At 41.5% G+C, this 13,647-nt stretch overlaps 1 protein-coding gene across 2 annotated transcripts in view; it reads left to right on the forward strand.

Annotated features, from left to right (window-relative positions):
* Nucleotides 1–13,647, forward strand: part of ALG14 (ALG14 UDP-N-acetylglucosaminyltransferase subunit) — a 37,224-nt gene that overhangs the window by 17,045 nt on the left and 6,532 nt on the right. The window contains exon 4 of one of the 2 annotated variants that reach the window (XM_081322908.1): nt 13,372–13,458. The exons of the other annotated variant lie outside the window; for it this stretch is intronic. Coding sequence (XP_081179034.1) covers nt 13,372–13,419 — 48 coding nt within the window. The 3' untranslated portion in view covers nt 13,420–13,458. The remainder of the gene's footprint in view (nt 1–13,371; nt 13,459–13,647) is intronic. 2 annotated transcript variants of the gene reach the window in all.

Below are 13,647 nucleotides of genomic sequence, written 5' to 3' on the forward strand. Positions count from 1 at the left end.
CTACTATAGATTAACACTCTCCTTCTACAATGTCTGCCTTCAGTAAGCGAAAGAGTGATATAGTAAGGATTACATATCATCCTCTAAACTTTCATGGATTTCAGACTTGTTTACAGCCAAATGGGTAGACCTAACCAGCTGACTTGAGTCTAACAGCAATAATGATGATCAAGGATGCAGCCAAGTCATTCAGGCCAGATGATTACTATACATCTTTAAAATATCAGATTAGGTATTATAAAATGGAAAGTTGAGGGAGGCATCCCCATATTTTTATATCCTACTTTTGGAGGTAAGTAAGCTACATGCCAAATTCATGTGCTTATAATCACCATTACAGATATGTTTTGTTACAGAAACGTTCAGACAGCAGAACTATTTTAAAAGAGGTCTTTATTTCACTTAGCTAAGATTTTCCATTTTCTCTCCAGCTTTCAAAATGTCTTAAGTTCATGGCACTTCAGTAGCATGCTAGAACAGATAATGTGGCATTGTTCCTTTCTATTATAATTCGCATTAGACAGTCCTTTCTTTTTACTGGTAAAGTAAGACCAATTTTATTCCAATATATTTTCACATTCTTGTGTCACATTTCTATTTTTTTTTTCATATAGATACCTTAGATAGGCTGATTTTTAAAAAAAATTGAAAAAGCACAAGTAGATTATATTAGAGGAAATGCCTTGTGTAAGATTCTTCCCAGAACATCTGGACAATACTTACAATTTTGTACTTTTTCCAGATGGGGCAGGGCAAGTTGTACTTTTTTTTTGAGAATTCCTCATTTGATATGTACAATTAAATCATTTTGCATTTATAAATCTTGCAACTGTAATTTTGACCATGCCTTTTTTATCTAATGCATGGATTTTCTGACCTACTTGATTTTTTCCCTTAACAAAGAAAAAATCTTTTTTCACTAACACACAACATTTTGGCAGTAGTAGCCCAAGAGGTAAAGGAAAACCATCTGCCATTTCCTCCTGTTGCTTTTCCCTATGACCTTTGGCAGACCCATCACTATTTTGCCTGGGTTAGGCCAGTTAGCTGAAACCCGTGTTATGTCACTGGAGAATATCCTCAAAATAACTCATTGCGAGGACGCTGTTGTCTACACAAAATGGATTGCAATCTTTTAATCATTGTTGCTCTAAAGTTCTTCACACGGTGACACATATTGTGTGATCTGCTATGGTAGCAAGCCACTCAGGAGTTTTCCACATTTTAGAAACAAAAGCATCTGTTTCAGATGTCTTCAGGAACTTTGGCTGGAATCCAACACCTTACTTCTATTGCCTGAAATTGGGAGTCTATTAAATTAATTGCCAGTACTCTACTATGAGACAATGGCATATACCAAAATGAGAAATAAGTAAGTGGGAGCTTCATTCCACCTAATTATCGAAATGATCCTGTTTTTGTAAGCAACTTTTGACCACAGAGTTGCGTAGTTCAGAAAGTAAAGGCAATTATCAGGAACAGGTTTATTCCCTTTGTGTGTATTGGAACACAACAAAAAAAAGGGAGGAAAAAAAGCAAATTGGACATAATGTCAAACAAAACTCCAAAAATGGGCTGGACAAAATGATTGGCACCCTTAACTTAATATTTGGTTGCACACCCTTTGGAAAAAATAACTGAAATCAGTCGCTTCCTATAACCATCAATAAGCTTCTTACAGCTCTCACCCGGAATTTTGGACCACTCTTCCATTGCAAACTGCTCCAGGTCTCTCTTATTGGAAGGGCGCCTTTTCCCAACAGCAATTTTAAGATCTCTCCACAGGTGTTCAATGGGATTCAGATCTGGACTCATTGCTGGCCACTTCAGAACTCTCCAGCGATTTCTTGCCATCCATTTCTGGGTGCTTTTTGATGTATGTTTGGGGTCATTGTCCTGCTGGAAGACCCAAGATCTCGGACGCAAACCCAGCTTTCTGGCACTGGGCTCTACAGTGCGACCCAAAATCCTTTGGTAATCCTCAGATTTCATGATGCCTTGCACACATTCAAGGCACCCAGTGCCAGAGGCTGCAAAACAACCCCAAAACATCATTGAACCTCCACCATATTTCACTGTAGGTACTGTGTTCTTTTCTTTGTAGGCCTCATTTCGTTTTCGGTAAACAGTAGAATGATGTGCTTTACCAAAAAGCTCTATCTTGGTCTCATCTGTCCACAAGACGTTTTCCCAGAAGGATTTTGGCTTACTCAAGTACATTTTGGCAAACTGTAATCTTGCTTTTTTATGTCTCTGTGTCAGCAGTGGGGTCCTCCTGGGTCTCCTGCCATAGCGTTTCATTTCATTTAAATGTCAACGGATAGTTCACGCTGACACTGATGCTCCCTGAGCCTGCAGGACAGCTTGCATTCCTTTGGAACTTGTTTGGGGCTGATTATCCACCATCCGGACTATCCTGCGTTGCAACCTTTCATCAATTTTTCTCTTCCGTCCACGACCAGGGAGATTAGCTACAGTGCCATGGGTTGCAAACTTCTTGATAATGTTGCGCACTGTGGACAAAGGCAAATCTAGATCTCTGGAGATGGACTTGTAACCTTGAGATTGTCCACAATTTTGGTTCTCAAGTCCTCAGACAGTTCTCTTCTCCTCTTTCTGTTGTCCATGCTTAGTGTGGCACACAGAGACACACAATGCAAAGACTAAGTGAACTTCTCTCCTTTTTATTTATTTATTTAGTTGCATTTGTATACCGCCCTTTCCCTGAGGACTCAGGGCGGTTTACAGGGAATTAAAAAAAATCCAACATACAAAAGTTAAAACCATATTAAAAAATATTAAATTGACCCTGTACACGATTAAAACCCCAATTAAAAATTCTCAGCCTGGGCCCGAGAGCTCAAAGAGCCAGGTCTTCAGGCCCCGGCGGAATGATCGGAGGTCGGGGGCAGTTCTCAGCTCCACCGGCAGCTGGTTCCAGAGGGCAGGCGCTCCCACTGAGAAGGCCCTATCCCTGGGTGTCACCCGCCGGCAATCTCTCACCGGCGGAACCCTGAGCAGACCCTCCCTGTGGGAGCGCACTGGGCGAAGGGTGTTTGAAGCCGGCAGCAGGTGTTCCCTCAGATACCCCGGACCCAGGCCATGTAGGGCTTTATAGGTAATAACCAGCACCTTGAATTTCACCCGGAGGGCAACCGGAAGCCAATGCAGCTCGCGGAGTAGAGGTGTTACATGGGAGTATCGGGAAACCCCCATTACAACTCGCGCGGCCGCATTCTGCACCAGTTGAAGCCTCCGAGTGGTCTTCAAGGGCAGCCCCATGTAGAGAGCGTTACAGTAGTCCAAACGGGAGGTCACAAGCGCATGAGTGACTGTGCGTAGGGCGTCTCGGTCCAGATAGGGACGCAACTGGCGCACCAGGCGAACCTGTGCAAAAGCCCCCCTGGTCACGGCTCCTATGTGATCTTCAAAATTGAGCCGTGAATCCAGGAGGACGCCCAAGTTGCGAGCCCTATCAACGGGGGGTAACACCTCACCCCCCATCATTAGAGGTGGAATAACTTGGTTAACCCGAGACGCCGATATGCACAGCCACTCAGTCTTGGCGGGATTGAGACGAAGCCTGTTTCTCCCCATCCAGACCTGAACCGCCTCCAGGCACCGGGACATCACGGAGAGGGCATCACTGGGTTGGTTCGGGGTGGAGAGAAAAAGTTGGGTATCATCAGCGTACTGGTGATACCCCACCCCAAAACCACGAATGATCTCGCCCAGCGGCTTCATATAGATGTTGAACAGGAGAGGCGAGAGAACCGACCCCTGAGGGACTCCACAAATGAGAGGCCTCGGGGCGGATCTCTGCCCTCCTGTCAACACCGACTGCGAGCGGCCCTGGAGGTAGGAGGAGAACCACCGTAACACGGTGCCTCCCACTCCCAACCCCCTGAGACGCCGCAGCAGGATACCATGGTCGATGGTATCGAAAGCCGCTGAGAGATCTAATAGGACCAGGACAGAGGAGCAACCCCTGTCCCTAGCCCTCCAGAGATCATTCACCAGCGCGACCAATGCCGTCTCCGTGCTGTGTCCGGGCCTGAAGCCCGATTGGTACGGGTCCAGATAATCAGTTTCCTCCAGGAACAGAGGGAGCTGATGCGCCACCACACTCTCAACAACCTTCGCCAAAAAGCGAAGGTTGGAGACTGGACGATAGTTGTTTAAAACAGCCGGGTCCAAAGCTTTCAGGTGTGATTTTTATATTGCCCACACCTGTTACTTGCCCCAGGTGAGTTTAAAGCAGCATCACATGCTTGCAACAATCTTGTTTATCCACAATTTTGAAAGGGTGCCAATAATTTTGTCCAGCCCATTTTTGGAGTTTTGTTTGACATTATGTCCAATTTGCTTTTTTTCCTCCCTTTTTTGTTGTGTTCCAATACACACAAAGGGAATAAACCTGTGTATAGCAAAACATGTGTTCCTGCAATACTTTTCTGTGAGAAATACTTGATTTTCTGGAAAAATTTCTGGGGTGCCAACAATTTCGGCCATGGCTGTATATCTATATATCTATATAGATATATATACTGCTCAAAAAAATAAAGGGAACAGAAGATAAGACATCCTACTATTAAATACAGTACATTGTGTTGTTTAAGTGTTCCCTTTATTTTTTTGAGCAGTATATTATAGATAGATAGATAGATAGATAGATAGATAGATAGATAGATAGATAGATAGATGATATAGATAGATAGATAGATAGATAGATAGATAGATAGATAGATAGATAGATAGATAGATAGATAGATAGATAGATAGATAGATAGATAGATAATGTATGTATATGTATATGTATGTATATGTCTTCAGGATAAAGCCCAGATATTTAATGTTGAGAGATACCACCATTTCACAGGCAATCATATCTTACTCAGTTTATTAGTAATAATAATTTTATATTGTTTCTATTTTGGCAGGGCCAGGATTGGATTTTTGACTATATTTTAATGCTGAACTTCTTCTGAAGCATTTAACCCAGTGCTACCATTTCAACCACCACTGTAGCAAACACAAAACATGACTAACTGCAGTTTTGTGTGTGGTTTTGGCTCATTACCTCCCAGTACTTCCCTGCTGTCCCATGCAGTTTCAACTGGTTTTGTACAGTGCTCTCCTGAAGTACAAAGAAGGGGAGGCAGTGATACAATCTCCAGAATTCAGAAAGTACACAGTGTGGCTAACAATTTTCTAAGCAAGGATATCTGATCATGTAAGAGAGAGCTGGGTGTTCTTTGTTTTGTCAATAATGGAGAGTGCATTCTTCTGAATGTTTGCTTTGGAAATATTTAGGCTTCCTTTGGCTAGATATTTTTTTAAGGGGAGGAGGTAGCAAGCAATATTTAATTTTTCTATATGTGGTCATAGTGGACCCAGCAATTGTGAACTGATTAGCCAAAAAGCAGGGAGATACAGTATAGTAGTAAGGTACCTTTCTATCTCCACAGTGCTCCCTTGGGGTCTGGGACACTGCCTTCTGCCTAGTATTCTGATGTGTGACAGGAAGGAAGATTATTAAGGCTTTATTTTTCCCATCTGACTTATACCTACATGTCCTCTGACTTCTGTACAGCTATTGAGTTTTTCCCTAAGCAATCTTAAGTTTTTACAGCCAAGCAAACCCAGTATCCATCTTGCTTCTCTTTTTATTATGCCCTAGTTTTGATTATCTTTCTGATGATGATATGAATGGATAAACCGCATTCTGAGCTGGGTCTTTCTGATGCCAGAACAATATGGGTAGTTCTCAACTTATAACCAGTTGCTTAAAAAGCCATTTGGAGTTCTGATGGACTCAAAAATTATTTATAAGCTGTCTTCACAGAACAGCCGTGCCATGACAGCCATGACCCCTGGGGCCATGTGATTCCATTTCAGGCACTTTTCCATTTCAGCTCACATTTATAACTGGTTGCACTGTCCCATAACAACAGTCATGTGACCGTGTTTTGCCATGTTTCTTTGCTGCTTTGCAGCCCAAAACAACAAAAAACACCCATTGGATAAGCTGGATTCAGACTTATGACCATGTGATTTGCTTAAACACCATGTGATTTGCTTAATGACCAGACGATTCACTTCACAACTGCAATGATTCACTTAACAACTGTCATAAAATCAAGTCTGGTCAGTGATTCAACTTATAACTGCAACAATTTACAACTAAAATTCTGCCCTCAATTGTGGTTGCAAATTGAGGACTACTTGTATGTATATTTTCTTGTAAGTATATTTAAGTCTGGAATATTTATTCAGAACTTTTTCTAACATATTCGTCTGTTCATTAATACCAGTGTAGAAAATGTAACATTAGTTGTGACTTGCCTTGAACGTTGTCACTTTAGTCACCTGTATGTTTCCTGTTTGTTTCGGTAAGCATTCATATACAGGTAGTCCTCGACTTTCAACAGTTCATTTAGTGACCGCACTGGAAAAAGTGACTGATGACCATTTGCAGCATGGTCATGTGATCAAAATTCAGATGCTTGGCAGCTGACTCGTATTTGAAGGCTCCTTGGTGCTCACTGAGCTTGCTTGTTTTCTTGCAGAGGTTTCATTACCTGGCACTGATGATGTTATCTAGTTTGGTCCTAAGTTGAGGACTACCTGTAAAGTTCCCATAGGTGCAACTGTAGGTGATCTTTCATAAAAAATAATACACTAAGAAAATCAATGAAGTTGTCCCGTAGAAAAGGCAGGCTATCCACACTGACCTAATCTTTTTGTTGCGCCTTCAATTACTCTTAAAATGGCCCATAATTTGGATGCTATTAATATGGGATTATAGTTTGCAATTGCAGAGAAGTCCTTGAAGAACCTAAACACTTGAGTGGCATCTTCCTAATCTTCCAGCCTTCCTGACTTCTTTTGTATGACCTTTTTCTCTTTTGTTTTTGAAGAGATAAGTTATAATTCTGTGGTTTGGTTCAAAAAGTCCTCCATTTCAAGGCAGCTCCACAGCTTGTTATACAAAGCACAGAAAGAGTATGAAACAGTAAGCCAATGAAATCAAAAGCACGAAATGAGAGAAAAAATGAATAGAAAGTTAAATAAATAGAAAGTTAAATAAATAGATAAGTTAAATAAATAAATAGAAAGTTAAATAAATAGAAAGTTAAAACCAGTTAGCACCAACACCATTCACTATACCTTTTTGAATCCACTTAAACCATCCATTACCTCTGTCATGTGAATACACTGATTTATATATTGCCTTTGGTTCATTAAACTTCTCTTTTTTAGGAACTCATCAACTTCATCCGGTGACACTTTTGGACTTTCCCTTTCTTTCACCCGTTCACCCTTCCTTCTTATATTTGTTTTGCACTTTGATCCTAATTTACGTTCTGCATGACCAAATCCCCTCAACCTGCTTCCTTTTTATTTTTGTATTCCATCCACATTGTTTTCAGCACCTATTCATTCTTGACCCCTTCTCCTTCCTTTGCAACACTAAGTTCTGGTCATCCCAATAGCCCATCCCTATGGCATTCAAGTTTGCTGGATGTTTTTCCTAATTATACCCTTTTCTCAGTTCCACATAACAAAGCAGCAAAAGCACATATCTATCGCTTTTCACCGTTCTGCGTAAAACTTGCTATTGTTCATTCCTGATTTCCTGTGAAACAGCCCGTAATCTTAGCATTTGAATTCTTCGTTACATCATGGTCTCTGTAACATTTGCTGTAAACTATTTGAACTTGGACCCAGCACCGTAGCATCATCTGTATACCAAAAGACAACACATCTCCACATGTACTAGAAGTAATCCTCAAGTTATGATGGTAATTGAGTGCGTCAATTACAGTTGTAAGTTGTGATGTGGATCATCATGTAATTGGACCTGAGTTTATTACCTTTTTCAGGGTGGCCATTAAGTGAAAGACCCGATCAGTAAATGAATGCCATGGTTGTTAAGCAAAGCCATTGTTCTCTATATGGGTTAGTTTTTGCCAGACACCAGAAATAAATGCCATTTTCAGCAAATCCATCATAAATCAGTCACATGCTTATGGGGGGCAGCAAATGGCCATAAATGTGGCCCATTGCCAAGTGCCCAAAATGTAGTCACATGACTATAGAGGGGCCCAAACATAGAATCTTCAAAACCATATAATAAGTAGCTTTTTTGGGGGGGGGGTCTGTCATAACTTTGAACTGTTGCTAAGTGATTGGTCATAAGTTGAGGATTATCTATATGCATACATTTCTCCATACATACATTAGACAGCCATTACATATCCTTGTCTTACTTTCTGCTCAATATTGAAGCATTTCATTGAGACTCATGCATGTTTTACTTCCATTGTATTCTGCTCTTACTGCATTCAGCAGCTGACCTCCCACTGTGTTTGTCTCACAAAGTTTCCATAATATGCAACCATTCATTTTGCCACATGCTTTCTCTAAGTCAACTAACATAATGTTTCTTTCTCAGTTACACAACTCTCTGTAACCTTCCAAAAGTAGAACTCTGATGTACACATCCATACAGCCTCCATAAAGTTGTACTGCACTTTCCTTTTTGATCCCTGCCATCTCTTGTTCCCTTATAATGAGGACTCTACCAAAGATTTTCCCAGGAGTGGTTGACAAACCGTTTCCTCCTAGGTTTCACTTTCCCAATTAACTGTAAATTGCAGCCTAATCCTAAACATGTTTATTTTGAGCTAATTTTCTTTTTTTAAATAAATGGAATTTATTTGTACCGAACGTCAATGCCATCGGCTACTGCAGACGTAACCCAGAAATATGACTCATTCTTTTTACTTCAGCTTACTTTGTTATAACCCCACTGCCACTATTACCTGTTATAAGCTTTAATCTGCACAGTGGGACTTGTTTTTCAAGTAAGCATATTTGTAATTGAGCTCTGTGTATCAGGGGAAAAAAATAAAATAAGATTCTTTTCTCTTTAGTGTTTATCTTTCAAAGAAAGACAGGGAGCATTTCTTTGCAGAAGTTACCGAAAGGTAACTATTATGGCAAAGCACTCTTCATCTCCTTAAATAGATGATCTTTCCACCAGAAATCTGCTGGTAAGGATGCCACCTCTGGGTGTGTATATGTGGCGGGGGGGGGGGAGGGGAGGGACTCCAGCCTTGCACTATTCCACAAATGTAAATGACCACTTTGTTCCTGGAGCCCAGACAAAGAGAGTTTGTAATAAAAAAAATTTGTAGCCATTTGATCTGTGGCCTCTGCCTTGTTTGATAGACCCTAGAATAAGGCCACCTGTAGGCCAATTTTCTTTTTGGCCTCCCCTACAAGTAATAAAAAATTAATACTGCCTAGGCATGTTACAATAAGTCTGGTCTAAATGATCAAAGTTGGTGAGGGTAGAACTGAGAGGGTAAGTCCATAACTCTCTTAGTTTCTCTTTTTTTTAATGCCTGCAAAGCCATTTATGCACTTAGTATCCTGCCTTTATTATTTTTATAAACAACTCAAGGCAGTGAACATATTTAATATTCCTTCTTCCTCTTCCTCTTTTCCACCACCACCACAACAACCCTGTGAGGTTGGTTGGGCTGAGAGAGAGTGACTGGCCCAAAGCCATCCAGCCAGTTTTCATGGCTAAGGTAGGACTAGCTAGCCAGGCACCTTAAGCACGAGGTCAGACTGGCTCTCCAGCTTGGGGCAATGGGCAAATAGTAGTCTCACTTTTGTTCTAGGATACCCACATCGTCCCCACCACTCCACACATTATCAAGACGGTCTCTCTCGGACATTTGGATCTGTGTAAGGCTGTAGGTATCCCTTAGGACAGGGGCCGCCAACCTTGGCAACTTTAAGACTTGTGGACTTCAACTCCCAGAATTCCTCAGCCAGCTTGGCTGGCTGAGGAATTCTGGGAGTTGAAGTTCACAAGTCTTAAAAGTTGCCAAGGTTGAGGTCCTCTGCCTTAGGACATTTCAAAATGGCTGGTCACACAGTCAGTATGGGAAAAGTCTTCGGTGGCCTTAGCGCAGCCAACGGCAATGGGTGGGCTGAAGCTGTTTGCAAACCCTGTTTATAATGGAAATAGGATTTGACCAGTAAGCCACGAGCAAAGAGAGAGGACTGGTTCTGCTACTTTTTTCAGTTTTTTCAGTCCTCTTCGGTGCAAGGATCAGATGTTAAATGAACACCTATTGCTCGACATAGTTGATGGGTTAGTCATAAACACCTGCAGCGCAAAGCAGGTTTTTTTAGGAGTCCCGTCTTCCTCCCAAGCATCATCTTCGCACCTTCTTTAAAAATATAAAAATACCAGTCTGCCTATCTGCTGGAGCATCTTTGCAAGGCTGCTAGAAAAACTCGTTTTTCTGCATCCCCAAAGAGGGTAAGAACTTTTGATGTCTCTCCAGAGTTGCTAGGATACCCCCTTGTTATGATAAATTGATTACCTCGGTGTTGCTGGTGTGGAGGCAACAGAAGCAGACATCCTGTCCCTCTCCTTGTTCTTGAAGCTGCTAGACTCTCCAGAGTTTACAAGAGGGCACGGCAGAACTAGCAGGCGTCTGGGAAAAGGAGAATATGAGGCAGTGGGGCATACGTGCAGTAGTGAGACCAGTTGAATTGCTGGTGCTCGGGCGAGTCTGTGTTTTTTATTGATTTTATTTATTTATTAATTTTTTCCCCTGCCTTCATTACTTTGTAAGTTACCCAAGGCGGTGGATATACATATTACTCCTTCGTCCTCCTATTTTTCCCCACAACAACCACCACAACCCTGTGAGGTGGGTTGGGTGGAGAGAGAGAATGACTGGCCCAAAGTTACCAGCCGGCTGGTATAGAGTAGGGCAGGGATAGGCAACCTTGGCTCTTTTATGACTCATGGACTTCAACTCCCAGAATCCCTGAGCTGGCTCAAGAATTCTGGGAGTTAAAGTCTACGAGTCATAAAAGAACCAAGGTTGCCTACCCCTGGGGTAGGGTGAAGGGACAGGCATCCTAAGCTAATTCTTCTAATTTCTAGTCACATGAGAAGTTTAATTTGACTGAAATGATGAGTTTGGGCCCTCCCATCTTCTGATTTTTCTTAATGAAGTTATTTTTTATTTCTTGACGAGTTATTGCATCAGCTCATCGGTGCAAGATTGTTTGTCTCACATCCTGCAATTTTGTGCATATGCGTAGTTTATTACTGTCTGTATGTTCTATTTATTATTATTATTATTATTATTATTATTATTATTATTATTATTATTATTATTATTATATTATTATTATTATTATTATTATTATTGATCTTCTTGTGGGCAGTTTGGCTTCCACCCAACCACAGGTGTGTATAGATACAGCACTTATCTCAGAATGGTATTGTGTCTGGCAGAGTGGCCTACAGTCACTGACAGCACTCATCCAGAGCTTTGTGCAGACGAAAAAGTGCTTTGTGGCTGTGAGGAGGTGCAACTAAAGCACAGGGCTTGTTAAAACAGCCAGGCCTTTGCCCAGGATTGCACAGCTGCCTTGTGAGTCCAGAACAAGATGCATTTCCAGACAGGTGCGACACACATGTCCCTATGTACTCCAAAGCACTTCCCTCCCCCCTTCAAATTTGTATTTAAATTTAATTTGCATATCCCCTATAAATACATTTATATTCAGTATTACTCAAGAACAATTTTAATTAACAGGGCAAAAACACACACATATGCACATACCACAACGTCTTCATAGAGCCGGTTTGGTCTAGAGCAGGGGTAGGCAATCTTGGCTCTTTTATGACTCGCTATGCTGGCTCAGGAATTCTGGGAGTTGAAGTCCACGAGTCATAAAAGAGCCAAGGTTGCCTACCCCTGGTTTAGTGGTTAAGGCATCAGGCTAGAAAGCAGGAGACCAGGAGTTCAAGTCCCGCCTTAGCCATGAAAGACAGCTGCGTGATCTTGGGCCGGTCACTCTCTTTTTCTCTCAGCCCAATCTGCCTCACAAGGCTAAGGAAAATAGGAGGAGGAGGGTATGTTGAGTATGTTTGCTGCCTTGAGTTATTTGCAAAAATAATAAGGGTGGGATTCAAATAAATAAATAAAATTGTGAGCTACCGGTAGTGAGGACTCTGAGCACAGCTAAAATATCAAAAGCAGGAAACAACTCAGCGGAAAGTCACAGACAATGAAACATTCTCTGCCGAAAATATTAGATCTATGTTTACTAACTGGGAATTAAGGCCAGTGGTGATTTTGCTTTTACACTGAGGTACTCGATTCTTGCCTCTGTATTGATTTAAATGCATGCTATACCACATTTAAATGTACAGCTTAAACGCGGCTTAATAGATCTTGAGCTGCTATAATGGGGTTTTAGAAAATATTGGGGGGAAAAACCAAAAACCATAGAGCACATACAAACACACCCCTTTCCCAAAGTCCAAGAAAAGTTTGGCCAGACTCGTATAAATATCCTAAGACCCACTAAAACTAGATATGCATAACTAATAGTAGGACTACATTTTAAGCAAACCTTAGCTGAATTCACCCCCAGCGCTGTAGTTATTTTGCCACGCTGATTCCTTCTCGGAAGGGAAGGGGGGGGGAGAAACCTTGTAAATTGAGCTGTGTCCTGTAGGCAAAGAGGGAATACAGAGACGTTTGTTAGGTGCCTTTGTGACTTGCTGCCAGAATTCAGGCAATTAGTTGGCTACAAAGAGGCTCTGGCACAGAATGTGGAAATAGATTGTTGTTGCGCTCCCAGGATTTTGCTCACAAAGACCAGCCTCTCTAATAGATTCCCTACTCCAATGAAGAAGACCTCAAGGCTTCCTTCAGCAAAATGGCAGGTCATTCAAGACAAGTCTTTGCTGGAAGGATTTGGGAACAATGTCATTTTCCAGTTTCATTTCACTCGGGAACATCTAGAGATCTTCAATTTGTAATTAAAACACACTGGTGTTTTTTTTTTATCACCACGATGTATTTGATGTTTTCCTCCACGTTTAGCCTATTTGGCTGACATTTAATCCCTGCAAGGCTGGAAGCTCTGATTTCTTCACTGGAACCAGTAAATGTCAGATGAATACATTTACTATATTCAATAGACTGAAGCCACTTTCATCTGGAGAGTGTTGAAGTTCATAATCTGCCATGGTTGGGGGCAAGGAATGAGGAAAGAAAAATGATGGTTGATACTTTTCTCCGGTCTTCCAGGCAAAGATTAGTATACTGTACACTAAAGAGCTCTTTTGGTTTTTAGGAACCACATTAGATGTGCATTTATTTGTACAAAGTTCTGCTCTATCTTGAGGGCGAAGGAGGTTGGTACACCTAATTAATTATTTTGGAATTTTAGATGGCTCAACCCTTGTGCATGTTTTTTCCCTCAGATAAATTCCCTAAGGTATTCACCAAGGTTTCCTCCCCTCCCCTGCAGTGTTTTGGATTGAATTTTGAATGTTCACACTTGTGGCCTATGCTGTGAATCACAAAGAACACAGGGCTTCAAGAGAAGACCTTCTTGGTGATGTATACTGCAGTATACTCTGTGTGCAGATGTTTTCACAATTTGTGTATCCTCCATGCAGACTTCGTCAGCAGCCTGAGCCTTAAAATGCATTTTAGGAAATCAGAATCTGCAATTCAGAATTAGGATCTGGATACAGTGTTCTCACCAAAAGTCTAGCTCAGCTTGAGGGAGACATACCATGTG

This window comes from Vipera berus (genome assembly GCF_964194415.1).
Source record: "Vipera berus genome assembly, chromosome: 3".
NCBI classification, from domain to species: domain Eukaryota; kingdom Metazoa; phylum Chordata; class Lepidosauria; order Squamata; family Viperidae; genus Vipera; species Vipera berus.